The 17,194-nt window shown below is 55.3% G+C and overlaps 2 protein-coding genes across 3 annotated transcripts in view; both read right to left on the bottom strand.

Moving 5' to 3' along the window:
- CBX6 (chromobox 6) overlaps positions 1–3,508 on the bottom strand; it is a 17,343-nt gene extending 13,835 nt beyond the window's left edge. For both annotated transcript variants that reach the window (XM_044678065.1, XM_044678066.1), the window contains exons 1-4: positions 3,433–3,508; positions 3,181–3,224; positions 2,797–2,862; positions 2,605–2,671 (exon numbers count right to left, since the gene is read on the bottom strand). In XM_044678065.1, coding sequence (XP_044534000.1) covers positions 2,605–2,671; positions 2,797–2,862; positions 3,181–3,224; positions 3,433–3,501 — 246 coding nt within the window. In that variant the 5' untranslated portion in view covers positions 3,502–3,508. The remainder of the gene's footprint in view (positions 1–2,604; positions 2,672–2,796; positions 2,863–3,180; positions 3,225–3,432) is intronic.
- A 12,103-nt stretch (positions 3,509–15,611) lies between these two features.
- Positions 15,612–17,194, bottom strand: part of CBX7 (chromobox 7) — a 13,323-nt gene continuing 11,740 nt past the window's right edge. Inside the window, exon 3 of the mRNA XM_044679113.1 lies at positions 15,612–15,819. Within this exon, the coding sequence (XP_044535048.1) occupies positions 15,612–15,819 (208 nt within the window). The remainder of the gene's footprint in view (positions 15,820–17,194) is intronic.

The following is a 17,194-nucleotide window of genomic DNA, read 5'->3' as shown; positions in this document are numbered from 1 at the left end:
GGGAACAGTCATCTAGTCTCTGCTTGAATACTTGCAGGGATGGGGAACTCACTACCTCACAAAGCAGCCCTAACTGTTGGGGATTTCTTAGGCCTGCCTCCTGGACAAGCCAGTGATTCAGATTCTTGTTCCCCAAAGCAGACAGGTAGCATGCTGTTTTCCCAGGCAGCTTTCTCTATTGCTCAGAAGGACCTTCATGTCTCAATCAGGTTCTTAATTCAATCTTGGGTGAAGTCAAAAAAGGGGACTTTTCTGAAGAAAATGTGACTGGCTTCTCTTCTGGGCACTGCCACTGGCATCTGTGAGGTGGCAGGCAAGTGGGCCTTCCTTTTTCTTTTCTTAAATTCTTCTCTTCGTCTTAGTGTCAATTCTAAGGCAGAAGAGTAGCAGGGCCAGGCAACTGGGGTTAAGTCATTTCCCAAGGATCACAGCTAAGAAATGTTTAAGGCCAGATTTGAACCCAGGTCCTCTCAACTCCAGACCTGGCACTCTATCCACTGTGCTGCCTGGCTGCTGTCAAGTGACTCTTTCTGAGGCTGATTGATCAAAACCCAGAAAATGATCCCTAAATATCTCCCCCACTGCTCTGCTTGCTTCCTTGTAAATCGAGGGGGTGTGGGATAGAGCAGGGGCTTAATACATGCCTACTCCCCCCCAACCTCGACTGCTACCCAGGTTCTGATTTCCACACTCTGCTTCCCACTTCTCCGTCTGCAGCTCCCACAGACACCCCTCGCCTCTGCTAGGGCAGAGCCCTCTTTGACCCCTCCCACCTCCCCTGTACCCCACAGAACAGCAGAGGCCCCGCTCAGAGCCTGAATGGCAGTGACTTCCCCTCTGTGACTCTGTTTCCTCATCTGTAAGACGGTGCTGAGGCCCTCTGGACACCCCACCTAACAGGGCAGTCTTGGAATAAACAAGACATTCGACATGCTGAGGCTTAATAAATACAGAATTGCTTCCAAACCCGGCATTTCCCAGGATACTCGGGGTCTTCAGAATCCCCATTTTCCAGCATTGGAAAGTGAGGCCACATAGAGCCCAAGGACAAATGGTGGTGGTGAGGGCACACACTGGAACCCAGAGCTCCAAACTCCCAGGTCCAGACCTATTCTACTACATTGCAACCCTTACCAGTCCCTCTTGGTGCCTCCCCATGTCAGGGATCACTGCACCATCAGCCTGGGGCCCTGAAGAGCTCCTTATGCTAGAGGCTCCCTCCTCTGCTCTTCCCCCAAAGGGAAGAGACCTTAGAAGCTGGGATTCCCTTAGAGAGTCTAGCATTAGTCACCTAACATCAGCACACTAAGGGACCCCAGAACCTGGGATGCCACAGCTCAGAGCCAGCTGAGAACGTCAGAGCTTGGAAAGCCTTGAAGAAGGGAGTGTCAGAGTTGGGAGGGAGCTTAGAACAGGGAAGGTCTGAGCTAGGAGGGAGCTTAGAATTAAGAATGCCAGAGCTGGGAGGCAGCTTAGAACAGAGGATGTCAGAGCTGGGAGGGAGCTCAGAACAGGGGATGTCAGAGCTGNTTAGAACAGAGGATGTCAGAGCTGGGAGGGAGCTCAGAACAGGGGATGTCAGAGCTGGGAGGGAGCTCAGAACAGGGGATGTCAGAGCTGGGAGGGAGCTCAGAACAGGGGATGTCAGAGCTGGGAGGGGGCTTAGAATTAAGAATGCCAGAGCTGGGGGTGGGGTAGGGCTTAGAACAGGGAATGTCAGAGCTGGGAGGGACAGAAAAGGGGATGTTGGAGCCAAATGTGGCAGCTCTTAGCACAAGAAAACATTTCTAGAGATGAATTAATTCAAAGCTCTGAATTTTACAGCTGAAGAAAATGAAGGCAAGCTTGGAGGCCTGGAAAGAGGATCTGCCTAAGGTCCGGCAGGGAGAGCCGGACCCCCAGTGTTTTCTTTCCACCCTGGAAGGCCCCATTCAGTTTCCAAGCCAGAGCAGTAGGGTGGGTCTGTGCAAATGTGCCCAGGGGAGGAATGAGCGGGGGTCTCATTATGGCCGAGAAGGCAGGAGGCGACTGACACCGGGCCCAGACCCCAGCGCCTGTTCTAATTTAGGGGCTCCTAGGGACCTGCAGTAGGGGAGGCAGTCTCCTCGGGAGTGGATGGCCCCATCTGTCACTGGCCTCCTGACAGCCCCTGGTCAGGGGCACCTGCTTTCTCCCTGTCCCTCCCCAGGCCCCAGGGCTGCCCCCCCACCACATTCTCAAGACTCCAAACCACAGAGCCGCTCCCATAGACCATCTTCTAGGCCCCCCTCCTCTCCTCCACCCCCTGCAGCTTTTAGGACCCCTCAGAGCCCCCAGCTCAGCCTTGAGGTGGTGCCAGCAGCCTCCTTCCCGGGAACTCCCTGTACCAAGCAAAGCCACAAGGGCTACGGAATCTGGCCAAGGGCCAAGGTCAGGTCTGGGCCATCTGGGAGGGCTCTCCGCCATCTCCCCGAGTTCAGCCAACTAACTTTGTTTCCAAAGTTCACCTAGCTCCCCTCCCCCACTTTACTGAAAAGCGGGCTGCAGCCCTAGGGGCCCCGGAGAGGGGGTCCCAGTCAGGGGCCGGAGGAGGGAGGCTCCGAGGAGGGCTTTGGAGCAGATTACCTTCAGCAGGAAAGTTTTCGGCTTGGGTCCCCTCTTCTTCGGCCCATACAGTTCCCGCTCCCTCTCCCTGGAGAGGAGAGACCCCAACATGAATTGAGAGGTCCCCCCCAACCACCTCGTCTCTCCTACTGCTCTGGAGGCTACACTACTCCGGCCCCTTCCCCTCCGCCCCCACCGCTACCCCCAACTCACTTCTGCTCGAAAGCTGCGATCAGCCTGGAGTCCAAGATGTTTTCCTCCGGTTCCCAAGTGCTGTACCTGTGAAAACACACATGCGGAAGGGGGGGAGTGGGAGAGGGGCGCACAACCAGGCCGAAAGCAGAGCGAGCCTCCCAGGCTTGCAAGAGACTCCCCGGAGGGCGGAAGGGCGGGCGGGCAGGCAGACAGGCAGCGGACGGGCAGCAAGCAGCCAGCAAAGCGCTGGCCAGAAGGGCACTGGGCACCGGGCGGCGGCTGCTGCCGTTGCTACTGCTGCAGGAGGGAGGCAGGGAGGGAAGAAGGATGGAAAGAAGGATGGGAGGAAGGATGGGAGGGAGACCCGTGGCTTTGCAGCGAACGGCCCCCCGCGACACTCACTTGATGGCCCAACCTTTCCATTTCACCAGGTATTCGATGCGTCCCTGAAAAACAGAGGAAGAAGAAGATGAGGAAGAGGAGGAGGAAGGGCGCAATAGGGAGGGAGGCAGGCAGGCAGGCAGGCAGGCAGCACAGTGCAGGTCAGCGCCCGGCTTGCAACGCACTGACCCGACCCCCTCCCCCCCTGCACTGCCTGGGCCCGGGGCCGCTGCCCGGGCAGGGGCCCGGGGTACCGGAGGGGCAGCCGCTCACCTTTCGGATCCGCCGCTTGATGATGGATTCGGCCGCAAACACCCGCTCTCCCACTGCAGACAGCTCCATCTTGTTCAGCAGCGCCCACAGCCCATAATACTTGAGCTCCCTCCTCCCGCGGCGGCTGCTGCACCGCTCGCGCACGCGCGCCCCGAGCACCCAGACCCAGACACACTCAAGCCCCGGGCCCCCGCCGCTCCCCGGCTCGCCTTCAGTGGCTCGCGCCGCCGCGCGGGCACCACGTGACTGGCACCGTTACCAGGGCCTACACCTCCCCGGGGGCGGTTGCTAGGGAAAGGGAAGAGCGCGCGCAGGCTCTTAAAGGGACCCCGCCCCCGAGAAGACATAGAGAAGGGGGAGGGAGGGAGGAGGGGAGAGAGAGGGAGGGAGTAGAGAGGCAGGAAGATAGGAGGAGGGAGAGGAAGAGAACGGGGGTTGGGAAGTAGAACGGGAGGGAGCAAGAAGAGGAAAAGGAGAAGATGATGAAGAGTCTAGAAGGAGGAAGAAAGGAGGAGACGGATATGGGAAGGAGGATGGGAAGAGAAGGAAAAGCAGGGAAGGAGGAGGGAGGATAAGAGAGGGAAGGAAGAAGAAGAAAGGAAAAGGGAAAGAGGGAGGAAAGTGCAAGAGAGAACCCCGAGGAGGGTGAGAAGGAAGAAGCCTGAGGAGAGAAGGAGGGGGAGCTGGGACTTCTTTGCTTTTGCAAAGCACTACGCCGATGCAATGCAGTAGTATAAACAGTATACCCTCCAATCCCTCCCCCAGCTGCAAACCTCCGCCTTGGTCCACCCTCCATTTAACCAGCCCGGACCCCTCTTTGACAGTGCAGCCCCAGGACTCGTTAGGGAGTCCGCGGGGTCTCTGGACCCTTCAACGGGGCAGGAAAAGGAGGCTCTCCTCCAGTTCACGTTTGCAAACAGTGACTAGGGAGGCAGCCAATATGCCCGCCGGGGATCGGCCGCAGCTGCTCCCCGGCGTTCCTTTAACATCTCCAGTATTTATTTCTGTCTGGGAGAGAGGGGTGAGGTGGCCAGTTCGGATGCATTCAGAGGCCACTCAGCCAAGTCCAGGCCCCGCGCCCCCTGCCCAACCCCACTCCCCCGGGAAGGACGAGAGCAGGGAGACGTTACTGGAGGACATGTTATCGCTGCCCCTTAACCCTTCGGCTGCCACGAGTCTACAGGCCCTGCCAATGGCAGAAAGACCACTGGAGCTCAACTCTGCATCCCAGCCTGAGGCTTCATCTCCTTTCTCACCAATGATCCTCCGAAGACGGCCGAGAAGGAGGCAGGGTGGGGATTATTAGCCCCAATTTTGAGATAGGGAAGCCGAGGCTCACCTTAACTTTCCATCTTAGAATCAACACTCTGTATTGTTCCAAGGCAGAAGGGCTGTAAGGACTAGGCAGTAGGGCTTAAGTGACTTACCCAGGGTCATGCAGCTAGGGAGTATCTGAGTCTAGATTTGAACCCAGGACCTCCGGACTTTAGGCCTGGCTGCCAATCCACCTAGCTTCCCCTTCCTAATTACAGTTTGAGCTGGGCCTCATTCTGCAGGCTGGCAGGCCAATTTCAGAGGGTTCGACAACTTGGATGGGGGAAAACAACATACTTATTTCACTATCTTGGTCTCCTTTGTAACCCGGTATATTTTATGCATTTATAAATATACATAATCTCTACCAGATTGCCAACAGAGGTCTCACAACACAGAACATCTTAGAACACGGAAGGTCAGACAAGTCAAGTCAATAAGCAATTAAGTGCTTCCTGCAGGCTAAGCTAAGAGTTAGGGCTGCAAAGAAAAGCAAAAACACTGCCTCTGCCTTCAAGGAACATGCAAGATACATGTAAGACCCAGATAAGACTGACTACCCCAAAGGCAATCTCAAGGGAGTGGGGAATGACATCCAGAAAGGCCTCCTGCAGAAGGTAGGATCTGAGTTGAGTCAGAGGAGCAGAGGAGAGGACACTCCAGGCATTAGAGATGGCCAGTACAAATACAGGGAAATGGGAAATGCCCTGTTCTAGAAATAGCAAGACCAGTGCCCATAAATTGTAGGTATTTGGGGGGGCGGAGGGGCGAATTGTAAGAAAAATGGAAAAGGGTGCAGCTAAGTGGTTTAGTGGATAGAAAGCCAGTCCAGAATCTGGCCTCAAGATACTTCCTAGCTGTGTGACCCTGGGCAAGTCACTTAACCCCTATTAAACCCTAGCCTTTACTGCTCTTCTACATCAGAAACAATACATAATATTGATTCTGGAAGGTAAGGGTTTAAAAAAAAAAGATTTGAAAGGCAGGAAGGGCCCAGACTTGTGAAGGAAATTCAGGACCAAGCAGAGGGCTTCATATATTTAATCTTGGCAGTAATAGGGAGCTATTGGAGTTTATTGAGTAGGGGTGGAGGGGATATGGTCAGATCTTGAGTTAAATCACTTTGAGAGCTAATGGAGGGTGGATTGGGGTGGGGAGAGATTTGAGAGTCAATTAGGAGGCCATGGCAACAGTGACGAGGGCCTGTATTAGAATGGGGGCTGTCTGAGTGGAAAAGAGACATATGAAAGATGAGAGGAAGGTAGAAATTAGATTTAGCAACAAATTGGATAGAGGGGAACAAATGAGAGTGAGGCATCAGGGATGATTCCAGGGAGCCTGGGGAACTGGGAGGCCTGGACAGTGTCCTAGTCAGTAATAAGAAGGTTCAGAAGAGGGGAGGGCTTTTGATTCTGAGTTCTGTTTTGGTCATGGTGAATTTGAGATGTCTATAGAACATCTATTTGAAAAAGCTATTGGTGATGCTGGCCAGGAACTCAGGAGAGACCAGAACTAGATAAGCAGAGAATTTGGCTGGATAAAGCTGAGAATCACAGTTTAAGAGATGATAATCTCTGATTCCCCAGAAGCTAATGAGATCTCCGAGAGACATAATAGGGAGAGAAAAAAGAGGAAGGTCAGGGGAACAACCACACTTAGTGAGCATCATACAGTAACTTGTATTAGTTGACATATCTATCAAACTAAGGTTCGCAAAGCATTTTATAAATAATCCTATTCTAACCTCATAACAACAGGACAGAAGGGGAGAGAAGGGGCTATTATTATCCCTATTTTACAGAGGAGGAAACTGAGGCAAACAGAAATTAAGGGAACTGCCCAGGTATATAGTTGGTAAGCGTTTGGGGTAGGATTTGAACTCTGGCCTTCTGAATTCCAGATTCAGGGAAGTAGCAGAGGAGTTAGAGAGGAGAACCACGAGAAAGCAGTGTCACAAAAGCCTAGAGGTAAGAGTATCCCGGAAGAGAAGTTCTCAGAGTTAAGTGGAAGCTTCAGACAGGGACATTTGAGCTGAGAGGGACTGTAGGACTAGGTACCCCCCCTCAGTTCTGGAGTTCTCTCTTCTAATATCCCTACATTTCTAAGGTCCCTGACAGCCTAGACAGTCTCTGTTCTGAGGCCCTCCCAGCTGGCATTCCCTGTTCTAAGGCCAGTGTCAGAGCTGGGAGGGCCCCAAGAACAGGCAAAGTCAAAGCCAGGAGGCACCTTGGATCATCCCAGAAATCTTCTCATTTTGGAGGTGAAGAAGCTAAGGCCCAGGATGGGGAGCTGAGCCTGCTGAGATCACCCACTACTCCATGGGCTGGAGGGATTTGATGCCCAGAGTTCCTTCTGTCTCTCCCACTGCCTCCCATTCCGAAGGCATCCTTCCTATTTGGGAAGGGAACCACAATGATGAAGAATCAGAGATCTGGTCTGTTGTCAAATTGTTTAAAAAAAAGAAGAAAAAAATCCCAAATGTGTAACAATAATATTTATGTGAAATCTGTCAAAGAGGAAACAAGGTTTAGGTTAAGCAGGCCAGCTGCTGACTCTGTGGGAGGCCCAGCTGGGAAGACAGCACCACTGGCTCGCCTGGGAACCCCTGGTCAATGAACTTGGAGCTGGGGGGGATCTGTGAACTTCTCGCCTGGAGATCGTGCCCCCTTGCTCACCTCCCCACCTGAGTTCCCTCTGGGCTGCTTGGCCCATTGGTGTTTGCCTAGTCTGCTAGGGAAAGAAGTCAGGCTGACTTTGGGGGCCCAGAAAGCCATGGGGAAGGGGCCAAGAGCTGTTCCTGGTACTGATCCAATGCCTGGAGGGAGGTCGCTTACCTTCCCTTGTATCTTGAATGTCCCAGGATGAGGACCCAGCCTGCCCCCCACCCACAAAAAATACTTTATTATGGAGTTCTCTGTTGACACAGTGTCCTCTAAGTTGGTCATTTATGAAGTACCTTCCTGGGGATACAAAGAAAGGCCAAAGACACGCCTTGCCTTCAAGGAGCTTAGTCTGCCAGGGGAGACAACACACAAACAGCCACGTACACATGAGACATATTGGCCAGAATCAGCAGAGGGAAGGCACTCCTGGTGATGAAGAAACATCTGCTCTTTAAGGGCAGAAACTTCATTTTACTTGATTTAGGTTTTAAATGCTCAGGACCGGGCCCAATGCCCGGCACATAGTAGGTGCTTAATGCTTGCTCAATGATTGCCAAGTTGATAAATCCAAGCCAAGCCAATCTAGCAAACTTTTATTGAGCATCCTTTCTAAGTCAAGTGCTTTTGGGCAGTGTGGTTCAATAGAAAGAGCCCTGACTGGGGGCAGCTGGGTAGCTCAGTGGATTGAGAGCCAGGCCTAGAGATGGGAGGCCCTGGGTTCAAATTTGACTTCAAACATTTCCAGCTGTGTGACCCTGGGCAAGTCACTTGACCCCCATTGCCTAGCCCTTACCACTCTTCTGCCTTGGAGCCAATAGACAGTATTGACTCCAAGATGGAAGGTAAGGGTTTAAAATAAAAAAAAAAGAAAAAGAAAAAGAAAGAGACCTGACTTTAGTCAGGGGACTCAGATTCAAATTCCACCAGATCTGACACTCAGTACTTGTAGGACCTTGGATGAATGTGACTTCCCCTTTGTGAGACCTCAGTTTCCTCATTTGTAAAGGGAAGGGATTGGAGTCTCTCTAGAGCCCTTCCTGCTGCCTTTCTCCAGCCAGGTAGAGGCAGAATGTCCAGCTCTAAGAAGAATGAAAGCTGTAGCCAGGGATGCGGAAGGGGCATGAACGGGCTTATCGCTGATGAGCACCTCTATGCTGAAATCATCTGGATTTGTAAAACTCTTGTCTGCACCCAGTAGGCATTTTTTTTTATCAAGGTGTGATTAATTGAATCGGAGACCTGCAATTCCCAGTGCCCTGATAGTTCCTGGCTAACCCCCCAAACACTTAGCCCTCCGTCTGTTTAAGAAGCCCCCACAGGTTCATGAGATTTAAGGGACCTCAGAGAGCATCTAACCCAAACCCCTCAATATACAGAAGGTATCTGAGGCCCAGGGAAGCGGAGTCACTTCTCAGGGACACACAAGAAGTAAATGGCAGTTCCCAACCTGAGCTAGACTCTAGGGTCTCTGAATTAAATTTTGGCACTCTGTGTCTGTCTCTCTGTCTCGCTCGCTCACTCGCTCTGGCCTTGCCCTTTCACTCCCATGACTCTGACCTGCTCCCCCCCTCTTTGTTTCATCCATAGGGAACACCCAGGGAGGGAAGCCTTCTGTGACCTAGAATCTTAGAGATTCCGTTTGGGTTGGGGGGTCAGTGACTTGCCCAGGGTCACACAGCCACACTAGCTCTCTAGCCATGCCTCCCATCCTGTATCTATGATTTCCCATCCCATGATTTCAGGTCCAACCATATCACCTTAATTACTCCAGTGGCCTCAAGGATCAAAACCAAAATTCTCTGGCATTCAAAGCCCTTCATCCTTCCCACCTTATTCCCTGACCTGTCCTCTTCCATCCAGGGACGATGGCCTTCAGGCTGTTCCACCAAACAGATCTGGCCACCTCTCGACTGCTAGCATTTCCTCTGGTTGTCCCTTACCTATACCTGGAATGCTCTCCTTCTTCTTCCTCTCTCTCCTCATCCCTCTTTCTGGCTTCCTTCCAGTCCCAACTAAAATTGCACTCTGCATTCTAGTGCCTTCTCCCTCTTAATTATTTCCTATTAACCCTCTAAAAGCTTGTTTGTATATAGTTACTTGCATGTTGTCTTCCCACTTGAGAGCAACATTTGTCTTTTGCTTTTTTTTTTTTGCTGTATCCTAAACTCCTAGCACATAGTAGGTGCTTAATAAATCCTTTCTCCAATCATAAGCATTAAAAAAATCTTTTATTGCTACCTTCCCTTTTTGGGTCATCTACATTTCCCACTGTAGCCCTTTCTCCAGCCCTTCCTAGAGAGCCATCCCTTAAGAAAGAGAAGAGATAATAATAAGAAAAATGGGAAGAGAAAACCGAGGCCGTTTCTTTTTTGAAATCAATTCTTTATTGATATTCTTGGTTCTCCCCCACATTTATCCCTACCTCTCCTGGAGAGACGGCCCCTAGAACACAGGACTCTTCTTAAAAAGAGGAATAAAAAATCATATTCAGCAGGAAAATCTCCCATTCTGTGCAGGGTTCCACATCACCCCTTTCCTAACACGTCACTCACTACTGTTTCTCCTGCTTTCAGACTGGCCTGGAAGAATAGAAGGACCCACCATTTTTGCAGCAGAAGCTCTCGAGGCTCCAAGCTCCAAGGCTCTTGAACAGGTAGCCTGCTGGGCGGCATTCCTAGGGCCCACCCTTGGGAGGAACGGCCTTCCCTCCCTGGGCCTCAAAGAGCCCTCACCAATGGGGAAAATGGTCTTAAAAAAAAAAAACAACAAAAAACCTCTTCCCTTCTGCCTTAGAATCAAAACTGCATATGGGTTCCAAGGCCATGGGGGTGAAGTGACCTGCCCAGGGTCACACTGAAATATCTGAGGTGCCACTGTAAATTCCTTAAGGGTGGGAACCGATTCTGCATTTTCCCTCGTGGCCCCCCAGGTTTGGGACAATCTTGTTTTTTTTATTTCATTTTAAATTTAATTTAAGAATATTTTCCCACAGCTTTTCCCATGATTCATTTTCGCCTCCGCCCCCGGGACAATCTTGTTGATGGATTTCGTGGAAGGAGCTCTAATCTGGCGGCTCTCCCGCTGGGTGACCTTTGCTGGGCTCCTCCCCTTCTCTGTACCTGAGATGACCGACTCCAGAGGGGAAGGCCACATCCCTCGGGGACCCAGGCAGATGAACACATTTTCTGTGGTTCTTTGGAAGGACAATTAAGAAACAGTTTCAGGGGTAGCCAGGTGGTTCGGCTGGGTCTAGAGTCGGGAAGTCCTGGGTTCCAATCTGGCCTCAGACACTTCCTAGCTGGGTGACCCTGGGTGAGTCACTTCACCCCCATTGCCTAGCTAGCCCTCAGAACCAATACACTGTACTGATTCGCAGACCTTCAGATCTTGGGTTAGGTTAGGAAGGTAACAGTTAAAGAAAAGAAGAAGAAGAAATCATTTCAGATGAAATGAAACAAGGCTGGTTTTTTTTCTCCAAATCATCTTTAATATTCTCTTCAATAATTTTGTTTGCCTCACATACCGGATAAATCATCTAAATAAATAGATGCTGTACAGTCTCTTACTGACGTCAGTACAAAAATAAAACCACATTCTGCGTCCATCTGCCTCCCCTGCCCTGCCCTCCCACCCCGCATGGGGCCGGCTCCCGGCCGGCGGCAGGCCCTCCCTCACCTGCCTGGGCCCCAGCCCCAGCCCCCCCCCCCTACATTCATTTGTCTGTACAAAGCTAAAAGCTCGTTCTGTGCAAAGAAAGCTTTCCCAGGCCGGACAGGGGGCTGGGGGGATGCCAGGGGAAGGGGCTCCCTCAGCCCCCGCAGGCCCTGGCTTGGCCTGCTCTGGAGCCCCAGAGGAGGCAGATTGGCCACTGTGTGATTATTAAGTCACTGCCCCTCGCCTTGAAGCAGGCCGCCGTGGGGGTGCTCGCTCCTCGCTCTCCAAAAAGGGAAAAGCAAGTGTACCGGCGCTGGGTTAGAACATTCGAAAGTTAGACTGGGGAGGGGGGAGGCCTCGTGCTAGTTGGCCTGGAGTTTGGGGGGAGGCCCCCTCCCACACCGAGCCGGCTCTGCCCCATCTTTCACAGAATGCCCAGAGCCTAGGCAGCGGGTCGAGTCACCTCGGGGCCGGGCCAGTCCCCCGGTGCCACCCTCTCCAGCCTGGGAGCTGACCCACCCTTGCCTGGACAAGCTGCCGGAGCTGGTGTTAGTCTCTGGCCTCCCTCTCTCTACAGAGGCGGGGGGTCCTGGGAGAGGCCGCAGGCCGGGGCCTCAGAACCCTGGCGGAGGGCCCCCCGCTAGCCACAGAAGCGAGAGCCGGGTGGGGGGCCCAGCAGAGGCACTCCAGCCCCCTCGCTTTACAGAGTAGGAAATGGAGGACCGCGATTTGTCCACAATCCCACGCCGTAAAGGCCAGCGCTGGGTCCGAGCCGGCTGCTCTGATTCCAGCCCCTCTGCCCAGCCTGGGCGAGCCGGTCATTCTCCAAGCCCAGGCCTCGGAGGGGCCGAGGGCAAAGAAGCCCTGGGCCTTTGGGGCGGGCCTGGGTCTGGGGAAGGGGGGAGGGCCTGACCTTTAAGGACCCCTCTGGAGGCCCGCTTATTGCAGACAGCCGGGCAGCCCCCCTCAATACGGTTAAATTTACAGTCAGTTCTTTGAAAGGGCCCCCAGAGCCAGGGGAGGCTGCGGCGATCTCGGGGGCCTCAGAAAGGATTCTGCAGCAGTCCGAGGGTGTGCGTGTCTGTGTGTCTGTCTGCGTGAAGGAGAGAAGCCACAGGTTCGGGGCAGCTGCTTCCCGAGGCCCTGACAAAGCCCCAGCCGCTGGCCCTTCACTCTGGGCATTCTTGGCAGCGGCCCATGGATCTCCCTGCTGGGCTTAGCACTTCCCCCGAGGCCTGACTCTGTGGCCTCCTGGTCCTCCCCTGTGCCAGGCTGGGAAAGAGCCCCCAAGAGAAGATGGGGGGCAGGAGAGGGCCGCCAGCTCCTTCCGGCTCATGCTCCATACCGGATCCCTGGTACCTCTCCACACCCGCCCCCACAGCTGCCCCGGCATTCCTCCGTGGCCCCCTCAGCCCTTCTAGGGATGCCCCTGAGGCTGGGGAGCAGCAGGGGGCCCCGCCCCACCCTCCTGCTTCAGCTGGCTTAGGGGGTCTGTCCAGGGCCGGGGGACAGAGAAGGTCCCCTCAGCCCCTTCCCGGGCGTCCTCACCAGCCAGTCTGAGAAGGGAGAATAAAGCCCCCTCCGTAGGCTCCCGCTGACGGGGAAGAGAGGAAGAGGCTGGGAGAGGATTGGGGGGCAGCCCTTCCCCCACCTCCTTCTGCAGATGGGAAAAGCGGAGGTCCAGGAGCGGGCGAGAGACTTGTGCGGGATCACAAGGGCTGAGCTAGCACCGGATCCAGGATGGGCTGCCCGAGCCCTGCGTCCCTCCGCCATCACCCCTGAGAAGAGATTCTGTATGCAGAGCCTCTGTGGGAATCGAATCTTTTGCTCTTGTCTTGGGGCAGGGGGTCTAGACCTAGAACAAGCCAAGAGACCTTGGGCAAGTCAATCATCTGCTCCAGGTCTCATGTTCCTCCAAAAGAGGATGGCGAGAGGAGAAGGATGGCAAAGGGAAGATGGCAGCTGGGGGGTTCCATGGCCTAGAGACTAGGAGGTCCTGGGTTCAAATCTGATCTCAGACACTTTTTAGCTGTGTGACTCTGGACAAGTCACTTAATCCTGATTTCTTAGCCCTTACCACTCTTCTGCCTTGGAACTGATACACAGTATTGATTCTAAGACAGAAGATTAAGGGTTTTAAAAAAAAGATGGCAAAGGGAAGAGAGAGTTGGCTTTGGCTTTGGAAGATCGAAGCCCTGGGTGCGAATCTCTGCCGCTGACACAGGCTACGGGAGCCCAGGATGCTGTCTCAGCCCTCTGGGGGCCCAGGAAGCTCCCCAAGGCCAGGAGGGGCAGAGCGGCTAAGACTGGTCCATTTCTTGCACCAATGGCGTCACAGGCTGCCCCCCCCCCGGGCACGCGGCCCCTCTCACCCCGGGAAGCTTCTCTGGCTTGGTGATGGCCGAGGGCCCTCCTGACGGCCAGATGCCCCGACACCTAGCGGCCCGAGAGGCCCGGACTCAGAGCTGGAAGGGCCCAGAGAGAAGAAGCCCCCTCCTCTTCTGGAGGAGGAGACCGAGGCCTGGGAAGGCATCTTACCGAAGGTCCCGCTCTGGGCTTTGGACCTCACAGCCAGCTCTTGTCCCATTATCTCGGGCAGAGAGATACGGCAACGGAGAACTCATGTCACAGAATTGGGGGATCCAGGGTCAAACCTGGGCTGGCTCTTCCCAGCATCAGGGTCCTGGGCAAGTCCTTTCCCATCTCCGGGCCTGCAAAATGGGCCCCCTTCTACCTTCCAAGGCTGGGAAAGCCCTTTGCCAGCCCCTAAATGCCAGGCGGACAGGACAGCTGTTCCTCAAGCTAGGGATTTAGAGGCCCAAAGGGAGAATGAAATATTCAGCCGGAGGCCCCAGGGGGAACAAGCAGGCCAGGCAGGTGCCGCCTCCCAGCCCCAAGGATGCTGGCCTGGCGCCCAGCCCCTCCGAAGGGTGTGTCGCCGTGTACACAGGTGTGGGCCGACAGGGCTGGGTGGCAGGCTCTGGGGCGCTGGGGCCCTGGGGGAGGGGTCCTGGGGGCTCTCTGGCTCTGGAGGACAGATGTGGGATGGTGGAAAGGTGCAGCTCCTCAGCAGGCTCGCTTGCTTTTCCTCAGGCCCCTACTCCTACCCCTGCCCCAGGGGCCCTTGGCCTTCCGCCTCCCTGCCAACCTTAGGAAAGGAGTCGTGTGACAGCCCACTTCCTCCTCCTCCTCTCCAACAACTCCAACATGGAATATTCACAACTGAGAAAGAGGAAAAAACTCACTGGCCTTGGAAGAGAGCCCGAGGGCCCGAAAGGGAGGCACCCCACATTTTACAGAAAAGGAAACGGAGGCCCAAGGAGGCTCCCGAATTTGTCTGAGGCCCCTCAAGGAGTAAGGAGTAAGCATCATGGGAGGGGGGACTGGCAAGCCAGCTCTTTCCCCTCTTCCACACCCTCCGGAAGACCCAAATTCAAAGGCCTGGCTCTGATGCTTAGATCGCTGTTGCCTTTTTTTGGACCTCAGTGTCCGGATATAAAAAAATACCCTCCCTCCCTATCATGAGGAAAAGTGCTTTGTAAACCTTTGTGTGCTTGAGGAATAAGAGAGACAGAGACAGACAGACAGACAGAGAGACAGAGATAGAGACAGAGACAGACACAGAGAGAGCCAGAGAGATAGAGATAGAGAGACAGAGAGAGAGACAGAGACAGAGACAGAGAGACAGAGACAGACAGAGAGACAGAGACAGAGAGACAGACACAGAGAGAGACAGAGACAGAAACAGATAGAGACAGAGATAGAGTGTGAGGGTGGTGGGCTGGGCAGAACATAACCAAAAAAGGCAGCACGGCTGGAGACCTGGCCTTGGAGTAAGGAAGACACGAATTCAAATCCTGCCTGGGCCACATGCCCTCCTGGAGCCTGGGCCCTGGCGACTCTCCCAGATTCCAAGTTTATCTGTTCTGGAGGAGTCGCCAATCTGATTCCGGGAGGGAGTTTCCATCCTGGGGCCCCTGGATGTGGATCACAGACCCGGATCTCTCTAATCTTTTCAACAAAAGCCCCTTCTTTACAGCCTCCCTGGTGGAGTGGAAGTAGATAAATGCTGCTTGCATCTGGGCAGGGGAGGAGGAAGGGCCTTTTTGCTTGTTTTTGTGTTTTTTGGGAGGGGTCTCCCATCTGCTTCCAGCCAGGCACCAGATCCCCTTGCTGCCCACCCGTGCCCAGGGCTCCGGGAATGGGCCTCTGGAGAAACTGCCCGGCAAACCCCCCTCCGTCCTGGAGCCCGGGCTGCGGAAGGCCCTTTGAGATCGCCGGGCCTCTCTCCTGCCAGTTCAGCTCAGGCCGGGTCGGTGCCAGTGACCCCCCCGAGAAGTAGCCAAGAGCCCCCGAAGATCGTCCCGCGTCCCCCCTCCCCGCACGTCCGTAACATCCTCCTCCCAGCACGGAGGCTGGACTCTTGCGCTCTCGCCGTCTCGCTCGGGCTTTAGGAGTCGAGTCTTTTAAAACAAAATCCGGGCGTCGTCCTCCCCCCGCGCCTCCTCCGGCCTCAGCCCCCAGCCCCCTGGGTCACAAAGGAGAGGTTCAGAAGTGCCCGCTCCGGTCCCGGAAGAAGCCTTCGGCGGCCTGCGCTTCCCGAAAGGTGACGGTGATGGAGTTGGCTGTGATATCGGTCACCGTCACTTCGGAAGGGGGGTGCGTGGGGATCCAGGGGGGGCCCCCTTCCGTCGGGTCACCACCTACCACAGCCACGGAGGAGAGACAGAGACAGGGGGAGAGCTTCGTTGGACCACTGGCACGGCAAGGGGGGGGTCCCCAGCGGCACAGCCCAGGCACCCTCTCCTCCCCTCACTTTACACACGAGGAAACCGAGGCTGCAGAGCTTGGGAAGGAGCGGCGATCTGAGAGCCCGGCGGCCAGACGGGGAAAGGGTTGATGGGGTAGCCGGGACCCCGCCCCACCTGCCCATCTCAGGCTCTGGAGGGACCCTCCCGGAGGGGGTATCCCGCCTGCTTCTGGGGCACCGGATGAGGCTTGGGGGGAGGGACTCCTCCTTTACGGAGCTGCCTTACGAACCCTCCCCACGCTGGCCTGAGAGTGACGAGAGGATAGGGGAGGGCAAAGAGGAACCGAGGCTAGAATGTGGGGGTCTGTTAGCCATAAGAACTGTGGCCATTCCCCGCTGCCCCCGGGCCTCAGTTTCCTCCTCTGAAAAATGGGAGCATGAAGCCTTGCTGCAAAGGGACAAAGCGGACGATGGAGGCTGACCGGGGCGTTGGCAGGGAAGGAGAGCTGACTTCGGGGCCAACAAGACGGCAAGCACAGCCTCCTGCCTACACGCTGGGAAAACAGCCCTTCTTAATCACGCTTCTGTCCTGCCTAAGCTTTCCCAGGCCACTCCTGGCAGGGAAAGTCCCTTCCCCAAATGCAGATCCGTCTCCTCTCTCGAATTCTCCTCTTGGGGCTGCCGAAGGTCCCTGGGGATGGAGGTCCCTGAGGATGGGGGTCCCTGGGGTGGAGGTCCCTGAGAATGGAGGTCCCTGGGGATGGAGGTCCCTGAGAATGGAGGTCCCTGGGGATGGAGGTCCCTGAGGATGGAGGTCCCTGAGGATGGGGGTCCCTGAGGATGGGGGTCCCTGAGGATGGGGGTCCCTGGGGTGGAGGTCCCTGAGAATGGAGGTCCCTGGGGATGGAGGTCCCTGAGGATGGAGGTCCCTGAGGATGGGGGTCCCTGAGGATGGGGGTCCCTGGGGTGGAGGTCCCTGAGAATGGAGGTCCCTGGGGATGAAGGTCCCTGAGGATGGAGGTCCCTGAGGATGGGGGTCCCTGAGGATGGGGGTCCCTGGGGTGGAGGTCCCTGAGAATGGAGGTCCCTGGGGATGAAGGTCCCTGAGGATGGAGGTCCCTGAGGATGGGGGTCCCTGAGGATGGGGGTCCCTGGGGTGGAGGTCCCTGAGAATGGAGGTCCCTGGGGATGAAGGTCCCTGAGGATGGAGGTCCCTGAGGATGGGGGTCCCTGAGGATGGGGGTCCCTGGGGTGGAGGTCCCTGAGAATGGAGGTCCCTGGGGATGGAGGTCCCTGAGGATGGAGGTCCCTGAGGATGGGGGTCCCTGAGGATGGGGGTCCCTGGGGTGGAGGTCCCTGAGAATGGAGGTCCCTGGGGATG

Source organism: Gracilinanus agilis, chromosome 5 (assembly GCF_016433145.1).
Source record: "Gracilinanus agilis isolate LMUSP501 chromosome 5, AgileGrace, whole genome shotgun sequence".
Lineage (NCBI taxonomy): Eukaryota > Metazoa > Chordata > Mammalia > Didelphimorphia > Didelphidae > Gracilinanus > Gracilinanus agilis.
This window is presented reverse-complemented; position numbering and strand designations above follow the sequence as displayed.